Consider the following 22,546-nt stretch of genomic DNA (forward strand, 5'->3'; position numbering starts at 1 on the left):
TAAAGATGCTTGAGGACTGCTTCCAGCTTGGCTGGTTGGGATGTCCCTCCTTTTTATTAGTTTGGGTGGGTTTCCCCATTCCTACATGTACATCTACTCCTTTGTGCTCTCGCATCAGGTGGAAAAGCATGGACCATGGCATGGTGTAGTGGGTTTTTTGTTCACCAAAACGGGGATGCAGTGCAAGTTCCTTGAAGGGAACATCTCAGGTTGTGCATGTTGCCATGGTTCCCCGAGATACACTATGACCCCTTGCCATGCCTAGGGCTCTGGGGAATATTCAGCCTTGCCCTGAGAAAATTGCTAAAATATGACAGCTGTGTTCCAGCTCAGTGACTCCTCCCCTTATTAGGGTATTTTAGAAGTAGTCTCATTGAGACCCACGCCCAGACAGTGTGTCTCCCCAGATGAAGTTTTAATTAGATAGCCCGATCTCTGTGGTCTTGGCAATCTTCAGTTAGGACCTTTGGAGCATAGTTATCTGAGGATAGCTGTTTTCTAGCCCGATGCCTACTCCCTTTACTAGGGTTTTTTAAGAAGTGGTCCCCTTGAACCCCTATCTAGACTGTTCTACCACCCTGTGTTTCCAACTAGGTAGATTCTATCTGAGGTCCTTGTATCATCAGGCTAAGGTGTTGCTCACATAACATAGCTATCTGAGGATAGCTGTGTTCATACCTTGTTGTGGATGTCCCCATTTCATCTGAAACTGTGTTCCCCATTCCTGTGACCAACCCTTGGCATCAGTGGCCTGGCCCTTTCCTGATGAAAGGTTAGGTGTATGTCTGTCACTTTCTTGGTGCTCTTTCACCAAATGGACAGGGATGCAGTGCTGCATGGCATAGTTTGCATTTCACTCACTAAGTGTTCGCTAGAGGATCCAGAGCAAGTTCCTTAAAAGCGGAACATCTTGGGTTGCGCATGTAACCATGGTTCCCCGAGAAGGAATGAGATGTTGCGTCCTCTCGCCATGGCTTCAGGACGGCAGTTTCATGTTTCATTATCTCTCTAGGAACTATGGTTACAAACATAACCAGAGACATTTCACAGGATTCATTCCAGAGCGCTTCACCTCACAAATGCAACGATACATCACACTTGACTACTGCACCAGAAAATCCATACATATGAAGCTGTATATGTGATGTAAGGTGGATTTATTTATTTTGTGTGTGTGTGTGCGTGTGTGTGTGTGTGTGTGTGTGAATTTCTCCTGTGCATTTAAATACAAATAATTCATGCAATTATGAGTGAATGAGACCCAGTTATTTTGTCAGTGGGATGCCTATAACTGAAATTTAGATTTTGTTTTGTGAAAGTTGGGATTCTATTGTTATGTCTCACACATATCTGATTATACTTAACTTCAAGGGGCTTGGTGACCTACAAAGACAAATTAAGATGTCTGACTTATTTATACACAAGACTTATATATACACAAGTACATGCCATTAAATAGATGTACTAGGGCAAAGGCATTTGATAATTCAGTTATGAAACAAAGATTTATGTGAACACGTAGGGTGACAGTAAAAATGTATCACCCTATGATTTAGTGGCACTTTATCAGCCAAAAACAACCCTGTACTAATCCGCTGTTGCTTGTTGTCTTCTTTAAATCTATGAGCCCTCGATTGATGACTCTACACGTGCATGTCACGGGCAGCAATAACACACACTCATCGTGTAAAGAACAATGCCAAAGTAATGAAAATTCTGTAAGAGCTAATAAAAAATACTGATGAAAATAAATTGAGCTGATAAATAACTTTGACAAGAGCCATTAATAACAGCCTCTCAGTTCCCCATGAACTCACAAAAAGGGCTCTCGAGCAACTGGGTTCGTCTATAACTGAAAATAGCCCATGTTTCCTGCAGCTTATGTTGACATACGAATGGCGAGGCAATTGGTAAAGGCATTCTTAATTCATGGAAATAACTTCAGAAATCTCATTCCAATTTAAAAAAAAAAATCTTAAATTGTTTTCATGAAAGGCTCAAGCTGCCAACTTTTGGGTAGAATCGGTTGAGAAATCACAGAGTCCATAAATCCATCTTCAGAGATAAGGCTTTGAGTTTACTCACATGAAAACACTCTATCTAGCTCAGCCTCATGTGGCAGGCTGAGGTCAGGTCCCAGAGCTTGTTTCTTAGTTTGCTTTTCAGGTCTGCTGATTCCAGATCAGCTTATCTATATAGACAGCAGCAAGAGGGGCACTCAGCCGCAAAATGAGTGCTCCTAAAAATACACACCGCACCTTCGATACTGTGCAGGCCATCTGATAAATCTCAAGTATACTATACACTCAAATCCTTCGCATTGAACATCCGATGAGAAACTAAAACTGGTCAAATTCTTCTGAGAAGTATTTATAGAAAAGCAATGATTAAAAACACCATGATATCCCAAGCAGAGAGCTAGAGTTTGGTTGTGATAACTATTATAAGAGAGCCTGTTTATTATATTTAGCATGTTCATAAACGACTGCCTAGTCCATTTGTATTCACCGTATTAGTTTATAAATCTAGTGCAAAAAAAAAAAAATAATAATTCTGTGTATCTGGTATTACCTGCAATTGTAGAATGAGCCAGCAAATAGTTTACACATGTATTTAGTGCTGTCCACTTGTAATCAAATAATCGCAAACAGATACCAGATTAACGTAGAAAACATAGAAATGGAGAAAATTGGGTCTTTATCTCTCAAACAAGCGGCTGCTCTCAAGGCGCGCACTATAAGAATTGCATTGTCTTGTTTCTCTCTTCTTCAATTAGTCTATCCCTAAAGGGATTTTACTAAATAGTAAGCCAGTCTTCGTTCTGTTTGTTTATTCGGCAAAACAAGATGACTTCTTCAATTACAGATTCATTAATAAAACTTACAATAAGGTTTTATTAGGTGATGCATTAAACAACATTGACTAACAATGAGGAATGCATTTGCTACAGTGTTTATTCATCTTTGTTAACATTAATTAATAAAAATACAACATTAACACTTTATTTTAAGGACCAATTCTCACTTTTAACTGGCATGTACATTACTAGCATATTACCTGTTTATTAGTACTTACAAAGCACATACACTGTATTAAGGGGATAGTTTCAAAAATGAAAATTACCCAATTGTCTACTCACCCTCAAGCCATTCTAGGCATATATGACTTTCTTCTGACAATCTGAGTTCTATAAAAAATGTACTTTGCTTTTCCAAGCTGTTTAATGGCAGTCAGCGGGTGTTGCAGTTCATCATTCCAAAAGAAATGAAATAAAGTGAATCCATCCATAATAAAACGTTTGTTTTTGTTAATTCTGGATGTCCATATTGTGTCTCTTCTCCACTCTACACTCATTAGGCTACTCTGTCTGACCATGTAACTGCATCAACAGGTCTTCATTATGCGAGGAAGTAAAGGGTTTGAGGCCACAGTCCTAAAAACACAGGCCCATCTACAACCCTGTTGAATGTTTACTGAATAATTACCTCATGCATACAAAACTGCCTCAATAAGATGTCAATGAGATGTGGTTTACCATAAATGCATAGATTAATTTGATATACAAAGTTTTAGAGGAAATTGTTAAAGTTAATAGACGTATGTGTCCATTACCATTCAAAAGTTCTGATTAATTTATTTTATCTATGTATTTACTTTTTTGAAATTATTTCATGATGCTCACCAAGGCTACACACACACACACACACACACACACACACACACACACACACACAATTATTATAATTTTTTAAATATATTTTACAATTAATTTACTCCTATGATAGCAAAGCTGAATTTCCAGCATCATTACACTTTGTGTCAGTGATCTTTCTTGAATCATTATAATATGCTGATTTGGAAGTTGAAACTGGTTGTGCTGCTTAATATTTTCATTTTATTTTATTGAAATATAATAAAATAAAATCTTACTAAATAGAAATGTTTGAACAGTGTATGACATTAGTATTTCAGCATAAAAAAATAAAATAATTGCAATTTCATCATTATCAGTAGCTTATCCATATAACTCCAAAATTGATTTACCAAACATCGCAATGTTTTAACCAGTCAGGTTTTCATCGGGCACAAAGTGTTGCACTGTTTGGTAAATACATTTTTGGAACTGTGATTCTGGTGTACAGATATTATAATAAGTATTTGCTTATTATTATTATTATTTTATTTATTTGTTTTTATGTCGTACACCTTTTTGGGGACAGAAAAGCAGTATTTTCTCATTCTCCCTAATTGTGTAACACTGTGGTTTTGTGTGTGTAGATATCATTTAATGCCTAACCCTGCACCCCACTTCATTTGTTGGGGTTGAAGTCTGAATTAGCCTCAAGCCTCCATAATTTTCACATTGCAGTATCTCAGATTTCAAGGAGCAATGTCAATTATTTTATGCGTTCTTACATTTCATTAAAGCTGACATGATATTATGTACTTCCACTTGGACACACACATACCCCTTCTCCATTTTTGACTCTTCCAGCCATTATCCCTTCGTTCCCATCAAGGTGACTGCAATCGGGCCAGATCTGGCCAAAGCACAAGAAAGATTAAGTGCCGCTGCAGTAAGTCACCTATCCCAACCCTTCAAGCACCTCGCCATTGACTCCCACCATATGACTTCCTCCACTAAATGCCACTTAAGCTATTACAGCTCTCCAGCCTCGGGGATCTGGTGACCTCAGAGGGTGAGGACAGCAAAAGGGCGATGGGATGGGAAGCCAGCACAGCAGCACCCTTTCCTGTGACAGGGCTTACACCCCCAGCCTGACAGCACTGAGACTTGAGAGAATGGGCTGGGGGTTCAATGAGGGGAAACAGCTTTCAGCATTGTCTAGTTCTGCTGACTCTGTAGAGGCGTTTAAACGTGTATTTGCTGTGGCAGCATTTGCTGCCGTGTCTTTGTGGTGTGTCAATGCGATCCAGGTGTGTTCCGTCACCTTTGCAGCACGTCTTTTTGTGAGAGGAAGCAGTATTGGAACGAGCAACATGTTCAGTTAACTGCATTATTGTGTCATCTTGGCATTTTGTCATCAGAAAACCAGCAGAAAGGCTTTATTAAAGTGAAAGGCATAATTAGAGTTGCAGGTACTGGTAAATCTGACTCAGCAGGTTAACTTAACCGCTATGATGCTGTGCAGTGTGAAAACTTACGTGTTCCATGAGTTCCTTTATCATCCCATTCCACTGGCCTTTATCATCTTGAAACCCATACTTTCCATCCGGCACCAGGTGGATCTCGTAGGAAAAGCCAAGAATGCTGGCCAACTCCTTAAGCAGGTCTATACAGAAGCCCTCAAAGCGGTCATTGCCGACGAGTGCCTTGTCAGACTTCTTAAGCATGACATATGGCTCCTCCTGTATAAATACAAAATATCCAATGAGAAGCATCTTCAAATGAGCTGAGGTTTCTCATTGAGTTAACTGCACACACACCTCACTGAGTACAGGTAATTCCAACTGATAACTGGCTCAGATTCAATGGCAAATGATCATTATTTTTATTACTATTATATGTATTTTTTTTTTTTTTTTGCATAACCATGTCACAAAATGTTTTCACATAGCTTATGTTAAAACTGTACCAAGCAATTTCGGTGCCACTAACAGCACCAAATAAAATTGCAGACTGTTTGTTTGAATGGCCTGAGATAACAATGGCTCACCAAATGATTCATGTATTGGGAAAGATTTCCTCACACCATTTTGAAGCATTTCTGTTTTGCACCCCAAGTTGCATAAAATGTAAAAGTTAAAGTACAGTGTAAATCAGTGTAACAATTACATAAAATTGCATTTTGAATAATTTCTCAGCATTAGATGTCAAGATTCGTTGGGATACTTTAGGAAGCATCGGCGAAAATTCATTATGCATTCCAATGTCTCGACTATCCCACCTTGACATTATTTTACTCCAATGGATCATGAAAATCTCTACAGGTCATTATTTTGTCTTGCCTTCTGCATTCCCTCACAGTGAAGAAAGCTGTGCTATACACGAAAGACCCCAAGATGATCCTGGGATTGGCTCATGCACGAGTGCTGGCATGAGGTACTCAAATGTTGGCTAGAAAGCAGAAGAAAGAGAGACAGCACAGCCACATAGAGACATTGGTCCTGAGGGCCTCTCAAAACTGACGCACTGTCCTGTTGGGCCAAGCGATAAGCCTATATTACCACATTGATAAGCCTATATTACCCTGGAATGTTTTCCGAATAAAACATGTCGGCACACATCTTAACATGTATATCCCAATCCACAATATAAGGCCTGATGGAAAGAAAGTTTCAGGAAAAACAGTCACATTGGCCAGGCCAGCTGTCATCACCAGCGCTAGAAACATTTCTATCATCTGTATCCATGGAATTCTTTCCTAAATCCTGGCTATAATAATCCCAATTGCAGAGGGCTTGAGAAATGGCTTCTCAGTGTAGTAACCAACCCAGGCTCACTGAAAATATGTGCTTGTGGCGACATTTCTGCAACACTGTTATTATGTACCTTATTGCATGTTTCATGGCAGTTTCAAAGTGAAATTTCCAGTGAGTGGCGCTAAAATGCACATTCAATACTTGACCATGGCCACATATTTATTACATTGGTGCAGTGTTGTGGTGTTTTTATTACGCTGCTTCAGGTACATATTGTGGCAGTTCAGAATTCAAATGTCCAGTGAGTGTCACTAAAAGTTTAACGCTCCACTGTGTTGGAAAATAGCAATCCCCCTACACCAAACCCAACCGTAAAAATACCCAATAGTGTTAGCAAATGCAAAAGTCTTATAAAAACAAATTTGCTGGTGCAACCATGCTATTGTAATTTTTTTTTCTCTGTGGGTTTGAGCTTTTGAAGTTTCACAGGATTCTTACCAGAGCGCTTCACCTCTCAAGCACAATGCTGTATCGTATGAGCTACCGAGCAAACCTTAGTTAGAAGTTAGAAGACCCATACAAAAGAAGCTGTGCATGTGATGCTAATGTTCAAAAGTATTAGTTTTCAAAATGCGCAGAATCTTGAAATTGTTTTGCAGTCATAGCATAAAATTGTGCAAGGAATTGTGCTTTCTTAATCGAAACTCTGGCCTGTACATAATTTCTGTGAAAGGTATAAATGTTGTCAGACTCACGGCCTCTAGTGTTCATTTCAACTGGAAACTGCAGTGATTCATACGTAGTTTTATTTTATTTTCTTTCTTTCTTTATTTTTTTGTAGAAATCTAGGAAGAGGCATTAATTTCCAATGAGCCTGTGTAGGTAGAAACTGTACTAGATCTCTCTATCTCCTTGCTGTTGAGCCTGAACCTGGTTCTGCAACATCTGAAATTGTTAAGTGTGTTCCCATAATGCAAAGGGTCACTACCTAAAGTAGTCGTCTTATGCCATGATTGTTATTCCCTTTAAGTGCACTGAAAAGACATCGGATGGGTCTGCTGCCAAAATCATCCAGAAAATATATTTTAAATTGCTAATTATTCCACCTTATCTATGGATGAGCTCCCATCACAACATTGAAATACTGTTATTACAGCACCATGAAAGTATCCCAGCTTGAGATGCGCTTGTTCAAATTGCGGTACTTTAGTTTCCCATCTACGAACAGATGGTTTAGTGTTACAGTTTAATCAGACATTAAAACTCGACTGAGTGGGTGCAACTGGGATTCTTCTGTAAAACTGTCTATGTACCTAGACATCTAAGAATTCCTCAAGCCAACACAGGGCTTTATATCTATTGTATTAGTCCTTGGACACCAGTCTTAAGATCTTCAAGGCTATGTCAATGACCAACAAACACTGTCCTTTATGTTCACTCATGCTCATCTATCAACATTTGATGGCTATTGAGCATGACTAATAACACACTTATCATCAAATTGTTCACGTTGAGCTTGTTGGAATTGTGTGAACACACTTTATGACCTACTGGATCTACCAAGCAGACAGGGACTAAATGTGGAATAAGAAGGAAACAGGAATAATCTAAGAAAACGTTCACTTGAGTGAACAACTTTCCTTACACTAGCAACAGAAAAGAAGTACAGTACATACAGTATATTTTCTGAATTATAATTATTATTAATATATTATTTTTTTAAGCAAGTGACAGTGAGAATGGCATCTGCTTAAAGTTGAGGACTTATTGAGGTGGAAATTCAATGTATTAGTACTCGAGAAATCAGATCCCTTGACCTGTGACATCTTCAGTAATGAAGACAAATAAAGATGTTTTAATGAAGCATTATGTCAGCAACAGTAGTTATACAGTTAGTCCAGGACTGCTCTGTTTATTGCTGGTGGTGCTTCTGATCAAACTCCCTCAAGGTGACCTTCACTACGTGTTTCATCAAACATTCTGTGACATCCTTCTAGCCCTGACAGCTTTCCATTTTAGCCAGAAAAGACAACACCAAATGGCACAATTCGAGCTTGACAGAAAATCCAAAGTATTCTGTTGGCAGCTGAAAACAGGACTAGCGCACCTGTCATGCATGTTCATCCTTGAACTAAATTGGAGAATCAGTTCCATTGTAATTCTACGCCCTGTCCAGACTTCTTAATAGAAGCAGATGTTTTAGAGTGTTGTGAACAATATCTGAAGTGGGATCTGTCAAGATTTGAGATCTGTGCGCTCTGAAAATGTAAACTGTAAACAAACTATTTATTTGAGAGACCAGGACTGAGGCCTTTGTCAGCACTCTCAACAACTAAGTATTAATTGTGAGTCAATTACATGAATAGTTCCATTACACAAATAGAGACCTGATTTAAATTAAGTGTCTCTACTTAAATTTATTTAAATTTAAACTAATGTTTTGATACAATGCACTTATTTTGTACAAATACATGATTTTACATTATATTTAAAAATACATTCCTGTAATTCAATTTGGAATTAATTTCTGTAGTTACATCTGCAATGACCCTACCCCTACACCTTCATCCTAAACTATATAAAAAGAGTTTTGCAATTCAATATGATCACAATAACAAATTTGGAATAAACATTTTCATTTTGTCCCAAAATAAATACGATATAAGAAATATTATGCTACATGCAAGTGTCATAAATTGCTGACATGCAACAGATCTAACCCTGTGATTTATATGTTTTTCATTTAAAATATTATGAAATTTTTTAAGGCTAAAATGGATGTATTTTTTGATGTCCTGATGAAACCATGAGACATGGATTGAATGGACGTAGAATGAAACAAAACTTTATACAAGCTTGTCCAATTATCTTGATCAAAAAAGTTTGTGTGGCCGGAAAAAATAAATAATTAAATTAATAAATCATCTATAACAGTTACCATCTGTTCTAAGCCTCCAATCTGTACAATTCCCTAAGGTTCGTTGGCAAATCAAAGTCAGTGTTTTTTCTTTCTTTTCTTTTTGCAATACCTTCTCCCTCTTTTCCTGTATGAACTGTAACAGGAAGCAGTCAGTTTGAAAGAGGTATGAAACAAAATACAGTATTTAATCAAAGTAAAGATGCCTTTAAAATTTGGGCAATTATACCAGACAAAAGTTGGGATTCTTATTCGTCAGCTGATGCAATAATATGATCATATTATATTCTAAGGTCCACAAATTAGACTTTGGCAATCCCAGCCCCGGTTTGCATTATTTCTGAAGGAAGTTGTTGTCCAAGAAGCTTTTAGATGTTGGTACACTGTAAATTCTATCTGCCATAATTGCTATGTGTGATGTGCTATTATTCGTTTGTATTGCAAATTGTAGTAGCCCTTATTTAATATCTATGTTTAATGCCTAAAAAAATGGTTTCTATCTTCAGATAACAAAACCCATGACCACTGCTTGGTACTAAAAACAATAACTGATTATATCCTATCAAGAACTTAACACATAATAATAGCCTTTCAGTTCATTCCACATTTAATGACAGTGTTTATCCCTGTTGATAACTTCTGCCTGTCCAAAATAAGTCCCCAGAGGCCGTTGTCAGTACCACAAAATCCTGAAACATTCCTGTGACATCTGTAAAGGCAGAATCTGAGAGAATGCAGTGTTTAATGATTTATTTTAAGACATGTAATTTGTGCTATTATCTGGCAAATGACATTGCATGAAGCAAAATTTCCCCCAGCATGCATCTGCTTGTAACAGTAATAAGTTAAGGTTAGTCCAGTAAATCTCTAAAAATATCCTATGGAGATAAATCAATCTGGAATTGGTCAGTGGCATTATCCAGTAAGTTGATTCATTGAATTGTTTTTAAGATACCTGTGCAACGGGTAAATATTGAAGTTCATTACTTATTTTTAAGGATGTCAGTCACAATTTTCAAAAGAATTGTATCATATGCAGACTGATTAATCAATTTAACTGCAATTAAAAGTAAAACTTAATTTACAATGCCCTTTTTAATATTGCATTACCTTATTACAATAATAACATATGCAATTATGCAGACCAAATAAAAAAATAAATACAAATAAAAAAGCGATGTAGAAATTTTCACTAAATTTAAATTAATGGAAATGGAAATTTTAATTTGATGAATTAAACATGAAATTATGAAGTAGAAAACACAATTTTCTTTTAAAATAACTTCAATAATCTTCAATAACTTCAATAATCTTCAATCATTCTATTGAACTATATATATATATATTATGACAGTGCATGCATACTCAATTGTGTCACTGATACCTTTTATTTTTCTTCAGCGTTTTGCACCATCAGATTACATATTTTGACATATGTGTGCTCTGTTCCATTCTGCTGCATGAATGTATCCTGTGTGATCAGTTTTTACTATGTGGCCTGCTTTTATAAGAGTAGTTATGTCAGGTCCACTATCGTCAATGTAACTTACGATTAGCATACATTTTAGGTTGGGGAATGCTTCTATTCTGGGCAAACACTCGGTAGGACTCAACCTGTGAACAGCACATGCCCTTTTTTACTTTGCACTCCTAAGAGTCCTTTTAAAAAAAATGTATTTGATTTATGATTGCTAATACACTTAATTTTTTATATATATAGGATTGTGAGGGAAGAGCTCTGGCACAATTCAAACTTTTCAACTGTACTTTTCACAACATTTTTTAGGGAAAGTTTAGTTAATAAGATACCTTCAAGAGACCCAAATCCCTGGTCCTCCACAGTATCAAGTTTTATCAGGTATACAGATACATGTTGGATATGCTAATTTCTTAAAATTTTTATTTTGACTGGAATTGTATTATGTAGGAGCAAGTCTTGATACTTGCTCTGCCGCAATAGCAGCAGTGTAGCAGATCTGTTCCTCAAAGACCAAACACATTAACATCACAATGTATCTTACAGTGATAAACTTGTCATGGCAGAATTCTTTTAACTCTAGTTTTAGTTCCAAATTCAAATGGCCAAAATGTGTTGAGAGTCGGTACTATCTCCAAATCAAAATAGTTATTCTGCTTACTAAAGCAGTCAGAATAGATGGCTCAAACTATGATTTTAAACAGGGGAAGACATCTTGTGTTGTTGATTCAGCCTGGGCAATTTATTTTAAAGACTGACACACTGAAAGGGACAAAGCTATTTGGCATTTCTGTGAGAGGAAATGAGAATACGGAGCATGTGAATTTTGTTACTTGAAAAGCAGCCCATAAGCTGACCTGAAACCAGATAAAGCACACTCAAAAAGAAAGTGAAATTTGAAAAAAGAAAAAAAAAGTAAATTAGACATAGAATGATAAAGAGCACTCTCCTTCACACACACGCATCTCAATGACCTTACCAGGATGGTGGTGACGACTAGAGAGCGATTGGAAAGCGAGTCAGTGATGTTCATGCCGTTCTGCCTGGGGACCTCTGTGATGTTCAGCCCCCCAGATGCACTCCACTTCCCCACCTAAAAAAAGATGAATTTTATGTAGTCAGTGCATGTTTCACTTAACTGTGTGACCCACCCACATCGCAATAGCCCATCTGACTGCATTAGCAGCCCTGTGCTGAGCTCATCCAGAAGCATTAGTTGATTGGCTCTTCTGTTTTTATGCCAATAGGTCTGTACTTGGGCTCATGAGTAGCTAGGCCCTTGCATACTCTCTGAATACATTAACATAGAGGAAGGGCAATTCCACCAAAGATTGCTTTTCAATTCAATTTTGCAAACACAAAATATTGAACAAAGGAAAAGGCAGAACTTATGGTATGATTTAGAATCTGCTAACATTGTGAAGGTGTTATTTATTTATTTATTGTTTGTGATTAAAAATTCCTATTCCAGCTTAATATGTAGCATCAACTATAAACAAGACATTTGTTAGTTCATTTCTAAGTTGAAAAAAAATAAATGAACAAATTATAAATTACAGGGCACGTTCTTGTGTTCTGGTATGAATTGCATATGGACAACTTTTACAACTATGTGTTAATTTAGTTTTGCATGGCTAATAGCTAATAACTAAATGTTTGAAGCTATGTTAGATTGCATTCTTGCAAAGTGTTTTTGGCCTTTCAAATGAACCATCCTTCGACAAGAAAAAATCATAATTTTTTTATATATATATATATATATATATATATATATATATATATATATATATATATATATGTGTGTGTGTGTGTGTGTGTGTGTGTGTGTGTGTGTGTGTGTGTGTAAGATTTCCAGATATGCTGTCATTGAAAAATGGGGACATGGGTTATGTCTTCATAAGTCACCCTCTCCTTGTAACCTGATACCCATGTCATTATACAGAGTTGTGTCCTGATATGTCACAAAAACAGGAGCACACACACACACACACACACACACACACACTATATGTTGTACAAACACACAGCAAACATTTACACAGTAAAATGGAGACAGCAGTTGCAATAGCTGTACTGTGAATATTGCCTCTAATATCAGCGAATCTGGGAAAATTAAGCTAGTTTGCACAAACATTCCTCTGCAGCGAGAAAAAAAGGAAGTCCTGCATATTGTTCAGTCACTCCTCAACAAATCTTTAATGCAAATGGCCTCATAGCTGTCTGTATCCATCTCTGTCTGAGGACATGTGCCACTGCCCCCTCCTGCAACACTACAACTGTACTCAAATGCATAAAGCAACAAGAGTGGCACATCTCCTAAATCACCCGATAACACCACTCACCTGATGCAGTGCCTAACAAATGCATATGGCTTGCCACATGTATTAGTTACAGATTGGCTAAATTCTAGGTGATGCACATTTCAGATGATATGCTACGCCACTTAATAGGGTGAGGTTCTATAATTGCAAATTGACTGCAACTAACTAAATTCATTAAAAGTCATTATCACGACATGGCACAATTATTTATTCACATTGCTGACAGTACACTTTCTTGGCCTTCTCAAAATGAACAGATTCGTCAAACTACTTATTCCAGTCTAAAATGCAGATTAATATCCTTTGTATTTATTGTATTATTATTATTTTTTATAGCTACTTATAGAACCATTAAATATGTGGTCTACTAAGAGAAATATGTGAATGTTACTGCGAATTGCATTATAGTTCTCTACAGGAACTATGGGTTTTATCATTTTGTGTGTGTTTGTGCTACCGAATTCGAGCCTGCGATATTTTTAAGCTGTTTTTTAGTGAAACGATCATGGTTGGGGTTGCCAGATGTCATACACCTAAATCCCCTAATCAGAGTACTTTTTTGTTTCTCCCATAAAAAAATAAAAAAATAAATATATATATATAAATATATATATATATATATATATATATATATATATATATATATATATATATATATATATATATATATATATATATTACGCTTTCTCTACATTATGGAAAAATACGCCGATGAGCTGAAAATACAGGCAAACGTGTAAGCTGGAGTTTAGCTATATTTACTGAGATATTCTGCTCAATTAAAAATGTAATACAGAAAGTCTGTTTGCTTTCACACATTTATCCTGAATGTTTCATTGTAATTTAGTAATGAAATATTAATTTGGTAATTACATTTGTAACAAACCTTTGCATGCTTTTATGGTTGCAGTTGCTAGATGTGTTTAAACCTCTCTCTCTCTCTCTCTATCTCGCTCTTTCTCTCTCTCTGGCAGATATAATAACAACATTTTATTATAATAAAATTACAGAAATCATCTTCAAATATTGTATCTACATTATGACATTCAAACTTCTAAATGAAAATTAATTTAGTGCATATTTACATACCTCATGACTGCACAAAAGCATGCTATGTGTAACTTCAGCCAGTCATTAATGAAGGTTTGTAATTAACAGTACTTTGTACACTAATCCAATTTGCTTTATGATCCACTAACTTATGCTTATGTTTAAACACCTCATTTGCTTCCTTGTTAGGAGGTAAATTAAACGTAAGACACAGATTGCTCTTATTTTCACAGCAATGGGGACCAAACGAGACGACGTACAAGAGGTTTCAGAATGCTACACTGTGAAATCAGAAGGTTATTTGAGGGGAGAAACAATCCTTTGCAATGACTCATATTTGTTCTTTGGCAGCATGAATGTTTCTGGCATAATCGACTATGCAAAACAACAGTGAGTTGTTTAACATGCAAGCATTAGCGGAAGAAAACAGCTTTTGATCATTTTATCCCTCCTCCTGTGCAAAAAAGCACGGAGACATAGCAAAAGCATTATTATCCTATATGTGCTTTGTTTGGGAGTTATGTTATGTCTGATTTGAGACAGTTGTTATGTGTTTGTGTGGTGGTTTACCTTTTGGAGGCCATCTTCCTTAAGACTCACAATGTCAAGATCAAAGTCGGTGCGCAGACCTGTGGTTTTGTTGAAGCACAGCCGTCCTGTCAGGCCATCCCAGTGAGACTTGAAAGAGCAGAGAGAGATGTTCAACAATTTAAACACACCAGGGTTGTGCAATATTCAGAATTTAACTGAGAATGCTATTTCAGTCCAAATTAAATCCCAATTTAAATTTAATTTCAAACAACAAAGAGGACAGGACTGGAGTATAATATATATATATATATATATATATATAGATAGATAGATAGATAGATAGATAGATAGATAGATAGATATATCCATTTGTTGTGTGACTGTTGAATTTTAGTTCAGTACAGTGTTATATTAGTATCACTGATACACAATTAAAAATGTAAAAATATTTGATATTTGCTCATTTTTTATATTTTCCATTTTCAAGGAAATGTTGCAATGACAACCAGTGAAAATAAGATTCTCTTTAATTCAAAATCCAATTCAACATACTGCATACTACTGTAGTATTCAACATAGTACTGTTCCAATCCATTCAAATTCACATTCATGAATTGAAATGGAGTCAGTTCTTCAATTCTCGTCCCTGACTGGCAAACATACTTGTGCTTACATACGTTACCCCCTAATACACTTCCTCATAAGCGCACACACACAGCTTCTATTTCCTTTTTAATTACATTTTACGTCCCAGCGCCTCAAATACATCTTCCCCCAAGACCTCTGTCCTAATTAACGACCATCTCACTTGCAACAATCTCTAGAGACACAGAAAAAATTACATTGCAACTCCTCCTCTCCATTCCTCTCTCGGCCTCTAAGCAAAGAGCTCCTCCCCTGAAAAACACACACTGATCTCAAGCTCTCTCCATAACCTCTTCCAAATGAAACACCTCCGTTCTTGTTCAGGAGACATTTCACAAAAACGTGTGTTCTCTGCTATGCCAAAGAGAGACAATGCTCTCCACGCCAACTCCACGGCCCTCATTTTGCTCTTCTCTCATACACGCCGCTCCACAGAGCTGTGTTCAACAACTCTAATCTGCCTATTATGAGTCCCAATCAAAGTCTCTCTTGTGAGCTGAAATAAGAGCTGATTATGACGAGCACATTTGCGTGCGAAGCACACGGTGATGAGAAAGTGGGACACTGTGAGTTTAGTAGTGCAGGGCCAGAAGAGAACGAATGCAAACTTTCTGCAATCAGCTTATCTACTGCACTTAAATGAGGCAATTAAAATGGATGGTGAATGGTAATAGTTTATCAGGTAAGATTCACCATTAAAACCAAAGATAGCCTCTGAATAATGATGTGGAATGTATCAGTTGTAAAGGTATTTACTAATGTATAATTGGTAAAGGTATTTGGACATTTAGGTCACGATTAGAAGTATAGGCATGTCACTGATAACAAAACTATCAGAGTGAGTGTTATTTATTTCACAGAAAGATACCAAAGGTACCTCACATATATAGTGTACTATTTATCATTATTATTATTATTTTATTAAATTTATTTTAAAGAAAGTTAGACAGCATGTTGAACTTTTATGTTGACATTGAAGAGAACTGAGCACACAAAGCTACATTCTCATCTGCTTTCTGCATTCGCCAATCGCCAATAATGTATTTCATTTAAACAAGTCTTATATTATATAATAAACATTTAACCTTAAAAACTGCAATTATGATATCCTCTGAAATGTGCATTTGTAGGCTGCATAAACATGAGTGTACTCGTTGTGTAATATTCGGACCATTCAAATTGACAGGAGAGTTGTGCTATATATATATAAAAAAAAAAAAAAAAAAATATTGAAAAACTTTCAACACTAATTTCAAACTATACTGGACTATATGCAGTTTGCTTCTATGTTGCATTCATATCAAAACAAAAGCTTGATATTCTCTGTATAACTTAAGAATATAACCCTAACAAACTTAATTACATTATAAAGGGCTTACCAGTCAATTACAAACAATAGAAATGTCATGTTTTTTTTTTTGTTGTTTTTTGTTTTTTGTGTGCTTGTGCTATCTTTCTTTAAAATGGAAATTAAAATATTGAAAAGTATTGAAAATACTTAGATATTGGTACACAATATTCACTTAAAAAATTTTGCAACCATCGCTAAAGTGTGCAGATATTTTTTGAGGGTCAACGTATACAACAATGCAGTTTAAATCACAAATAAAAAGAAAACCACTTAAAATGAGCTTCAACAGGCATCAATGAAAAGTGTTCAGCAGAGAAGCTGATACTCTGTTATTTAAACAATATCTTATATATCTTATCTTGTCTCTGGAGAGCAGAAGTGTTTGTGACAGCAGTGCCACGAGCGATTGTCATTACCTCTTTAATGAAACTCATGAAGCGTCCTCCGAACCTCCAGGGTTTGTGGCGATGACACTGCAATGAGTTGACAGTCATCTGCGGCGCATGCTGGTAAGAAACCGACACAATGTGGACTGCGTCGTACGTCAGAGCAGCATCTGTCTGAAATAAATACGGGGGGCGATATGTTAGCTGAAAGGATCCGACAAGCGGGAGGAGTGTTAGAGCTGACCAGTTGACAACCTTGTCAAACAGCAAACTAGGCCACTGCTCAGCACCATTAGCACAGCTGAATCAAAATGTTAAAAGAAGAGAAGTCTTCACCATTTGATTCAAGTCTTATGCTAGGAGACAGTGTGTATGAATAAATGGTTTGTTGTTCTTCAAGGAGGAGGAGGGATGGGTTCAAGGAATTAGGAAAAGTTTTCATGTTTCATGGCAAAATTGTCATGTCATTGTTTTGTGGCAAAACTTCCATGGTTCATACTTATTGTTTTAATAAGTTGCTAACAATCAAGTGCCTCATTTAGATGTATTGCTCTTTTTTTTTTTACTACTATTTTTAGTGATGCATCGTTGTTCTTTAACTGAACAATGCTACAAATATAAATGTCTAATAATAAAAAAAAGAATAACTGTAGAAGAATAATTGTTTGACAACTAATTGTTTCTATCTTTGTACAGTAAATCATACAAAATTCAGTGCATCGCTTGCTTACACATGGGTTTGACATTGCATTGCTTCAAACTGTGACCATATGGTAATGCCTGTCTTTGTGCTTTTTTGATGACATTTCATTAGCTCAAAAGTTGACCCTACTCTCTTTGATATTGCACTGCTATTTTGATGAGAAACATCAAATGACAAATGCTCCAAAAGTGGAACGAAACCGCGGTATGTTTGCGGACTGATCTCGAACACGCAATCCAGTGAGGAGCATTTGAATACAGAACAGGATTCTCTGTTACAAAACCCAGATGTCTTGGTGATTTTAAGCTAGATGAAACAGTACTGATGTTGAAAACACCAAATTCTTCAAAATGGTAGCACCAAACCCTGATTAGATTATTTGTCCTTTATTATTAATTTATGTTCCCTCCACCAGTTCTATCTAATCAGGTGTTGGTGCTACCATTTTGAAGAATTTGGCGGCACCTTTACCTCTCATATGTTTCTTTGGAGTCCTAAATTTGATGCACAAAGATAAGGGAATCTATCTGCATGGTCCATCAAGCAAGTACAGCACAAGAGAAAGAGATTTTAGTCTTCCAACCATTTCAGCATCTGTAAACACTGTGATTGGAGTTAATCTCTTTCCATAATCTTTGCATGACCAAGTCATACTTCTGAGCCAAATCCAAGCACAAGTTCCCATTGAGACACACTCAGTCTACAGCGAACAGGCTACAGCTAAACATGAGGATTGTCAGACACTGCATCCTTAAGTCTGTTCTCTCTCCGTTTTCATAACACTGTTTTCCAGTCTGCTGTAAAGTCAAATACTGCCAAAGAATTTCTCAAAACTGAACGAAAATGCTGAACACCTTAACATGGAAGATTCAGAAAAAAAATAAAAAAGGCATAAGGATGCCCTAAATCAGAATATATATTCAAGAAGAACTATGAAAATGTACCTTCGATGCCTTAAACACACCTCCAAAGTAAGAAAATAAACTCCGTTCTTAAATAAATGAATTACTCCAATTAAGATACTAAATGAGCCATTGACTATTTAATCCCTAATCAAAATTAGTTTGTAATATTTAAGTAATCCCCCCCAAAAAATAGGTTTGATATATAAAGGTGTGTTTGATTGGGTATGAAGCTAAACTCTGCAGGACAGCACCCCTTTAAGACTTTTATGAACTGCACATGTTTTTATCATAGAGTTTAAACTAAGTTCTGCAGGATTAGGTGATCCTCCGAGACTGGATTTATCCATCCCTGTTTCCAAGTGTCTGCAAACTAGCTGCAAAGAATATATTCAAAAAAGTGGGCAATGTATTCCCCTACATGACAGGCTAAAAAGTTTTATTTTACAGATTGAAATATGGGCATGATATAGCTTCACAAACTCCAGGAGAAATGCTGGGAGCAGCATAAAACCCTGTACCTCAAAAATCTGACCAAGGTTTTTGATCCCCCAAGCTCAGCTCATCAAAGAACTTGAACATCTACTGTGGCTTTCAGCAAGGATGTATCTGGTCCCTCTTCAGTCAGTTTCTTTCTCAGCTCTTAAAACATTCCCTCTAACATATACCAGGGTTGTCCAATCTTTCTCTTGGAAGGTCACTGTCCTGCAGAGTTTAGCTCATACTGCAATTAAAAACACACATGAACCAGGTAATGAAGTCCTTCAGAATTACTAAATAAAAAAATAAAATAAAAAGATATAATAAAATGTACTCGTGTGGCCAACCAGGAGATGGATTGTTCACCTGAGCAAGAACCAAAGTATTCAATATAGACAAAAACATGTAATTTTCCTGCTCTGCTATTGTCACCAGCCATAAAGCAACTGGATTGATTTTGTCTGCAACGACTTCAGACAATAATTATTTCAATTAATAAAAAGTAAGAAAAAAAAAACTGGTATACAATCCACTTGCCCAAACTGTAACACATCCTACTGCAACAATCTTCTGGAGAGATGAGGGCTTGTTCAGGCAATGTGAGCTACTCTAGATCAAGCATGTCCGCAGGAAGATGTGTTCACTGAGATGTCCTTTATATCGACCTTGCCATAGGCTTCTTGTAACCAGGCAAAATGTTGTTGTGATTTGAGAGCTGTGGGTAAAAAGAGTGTTGCGAACACTAGACCAGATGGAAAAGTACATTTATTCAATAGCTGAGCTGACTAAACTGAGTGATTGAAATGAACTGTATTCAAACATTCAACACAGAGATGGATGTGGTAGAAACTATATGCCTCACATCAGTCTTGTTAGCTGTTCCAAATACAATAATGCCATCTAAGATGCATATGCTAGGGTTTTCAACCTTACACAAAAGACAAAGTACACCTTGATATGTATGAAACAAAAAGTCAATTTAAAGGAAATGGTAGCACTGAAAGCATGTGTGTGTGTGTGTGTGTGTGTGTGTGTGTGTGTGTGTGTGGTTGTATGATAACAGTACTCCTCTAAATTAAAATAATCAGAAATTCTACAGAACGGCGTAAGAGTATTTTAACTACTGTGAAACTGATTAATAGATAATCAGAAGCCATGCAGTCGAAACCAGTCTTTATATCATGGTATTCAATAAAGGCAGCGTATAAGGCATACCATTTGGAATTATTAAATCTGACCTGCTGCAGTCTAAAGGATTCTATTACCTAGCAAAAAAGTATTTGATACTGTATTTGAGTATCACCATTGTTCTCCCGACTATGGTAATTATAATTATTAGAGACACCAAATCCATATGAAACATTTCACAGTCTTGGAATATATTAAGAAATAAATAGCTCCTTTAGAGTTTATTTTTTTAAGAGTAGAGATTAACTGAATATGTATGGCTATGGTTGGGATTGGATACAAGTGGAACCTATTCAAAGCTTATGTGCCTTTGTTTAATGTGCCATTTCTTTTTTTGATTAGCTGGTGACATTCAGAGAGAAAATGGAAGCATACCGTCATGATCCCTTCCAGGAGACCGGAGTCCGGTTTTGGGGGAATCTGCCTCTCAAGGGACCACTTTTCCACAATGGAGACAACCTGAGGATTGTCCACGTTTAGGATGCGGAAGCCAGTCATATTGACACCACAAAAGCGGTACGGCTCCAGGTTTATGGCCATGAGATCCTAAAGGAAAGAGAGAGAAAAGGATCTCATTTAACCAGCCTGAATTGAGCTTCATTGTTGCTGGGTGAGAGGCTTCTTGTTTCTTTGTCCCTAATAAAAGCAGGAGAAAAAAGAAGATAGACAGAGCAAAAATAAAAGAGATAAAAGGATAATACTGTGCTTTCCAGGCCGCCTGGGTACAGCCAGATGAAGCATAGTGGGACGTACACCTCTGTGCCAGCATGTATGATATCATAGACAGTGAGCCAGGAGTCATTCGCACAATAGCTGATTGAAACAGTTATTTCCTCTGTAATCCGGTCTCCATTACTTCCATCCAGCCAATTGAACCGTAAACACTTCACACCGCTCTGAATGCCGACCTGACACTAAAAATGTATCACTATTCTTGGCATTCAATGATTTTAACAGTGTGGATTCTTCAAAAAAAGGATTTCATACATTTCATATTCTCAATGCAGTGTTGTGGAACGAAGAATACTCTGAAAATGAAATTGCTTGGGTGGAAAATAGCATTAAGATTAAGTGTAAATTAATCAAGATCTTTTTGTCTTACGAGGTCAAAGCAAAAGGCACAGACACCTAACAAGGGGTTCTGTAAATCTGAAAATGAATGGCAAAATGAGCAAGACAGTGTTCATTGAAAGAGCTTCCTATAATGTGCTGAGGCTAATTAACACTCTAGAACAATACCAACACACTCCCACACTACGCATGCTATTGTCTGGAGTGTTATTCTGAGAACAGTCGGACGGTTTCTTGTACCATCCTACATATTGCCAAACATGTTGGGAAGGTGGGGGCGGTGAAGAAATGTGGTAGAACTTAATGGACTATTTCATTAACACCCTGTGGGGTTAGAAATGTTCAGAGAGAAACATGAAAAACACATGCACAAATGGCTGGCCCCAAGAAACAGCTATTTTTGAACGATGGCATAAATGATTTCTTGTTAAATGTAGACGCTATGATGGAAGTCTGTTTTATGGCTTCTTTCCATTTTAATGTTTTACTGTATCAATGTGGCATAAGCGTATACATGTTGATTGATGCTCAAATGCTTAGAATGCAGTGGATTTTTAGTTGGATTATTGTAAATGCATACTAGGGGTGTAATGGTACACGTATTTGTAGCGAAAATGTTCTTTCGGTTCAGTATGCATGTGTACCAAACAAATACAGCATTGTTTTAATCACTGCATGAAATAAACTTCATTGGAAACTTCAAGTTTTATATATTGTTACTTTTGATAGGAGACAAAGTCTCATCTTTCAAATTATGTCCTTTTTTCTTGGAAATTCAAACAATAAATGCTGTTTTGATGCCCTTTTATGTGGCACGACAGATCACTGTATAAATGCCACAGTTCAAACAGCAGCACGATCGCCTCTTCCTCTCGCCTTATTCCGAGAAATAAACATGTATGAACATTTCATGCCTCAAGTAATCGCTCATTCATTGTTTCAAGCACAGAAAGATGACACTAAAACAGCTTGTAAACAAAATGCCACATTCATTTAGCTCAGTCAGGTCATTATCAGTGTCCACAGCTCATTAGTTCTCTATAAATAAAGTCTAGAGAAGCACATTTTGTGAAATATTAGACTATATACTCATTATATTTTACTTTACCTGTTAGTGATGTCTTAATCATTTAATGTTTA

General features: G+C 36.6%; 1 protein-coding gene across 1 annotated transcript in view; it reads right to left on the reverse strand.

Moving 5' to 3' along the window:
- Positions 1-22,546, reverse strand: part of LOC128030870 (glutamate receptor ionotropic, kainate 3-like) — a 117,161-nt gene that overhangs the window by 26,358 nt on the left and 68,257 nt on the right. Inside the window, exons 6-10 of the mRNA XM_052618937.1 lie at positions 20,711-20,881; positions 17,093-17,236; positions 14,720-14,827; positions 11,758-11,871; positions 5,167-5,370 (exon numbers count right to left, since the gene is read on the reverse strand). Of these exons, the coding sequence (XP_052474897.1) occupies positions 5,167-5,370; positions 11,758-11,871; positions 14,720-14,827; positions 17,093-17,236; positions 20,711-20,881 (741 nt within the window). The remainder of the gene's footprint in view (positions 1-5,166; positions 5,371-11,757; positions 11,872-14,719; positions 14,828-17,092; positions 17,237-20,710; positions 20,882-22,546) is intronic.

This window comes from Carassius gibelio, chromosome A16 (genome assembly GCF_023724105.1).
Source record: "Carassius gibelio isolate Cgi1373 ecotype wild population from Czech Republic chromosome A16, carGib1.2-hapl.c, whole genome shotgun sequence".
Lineage (NCBI taxonomy): Eukaryota > Metazoa > Chordata > Actinopteri > Cypriniformes > Cyprinidae > Carassius > Carassius gibelio.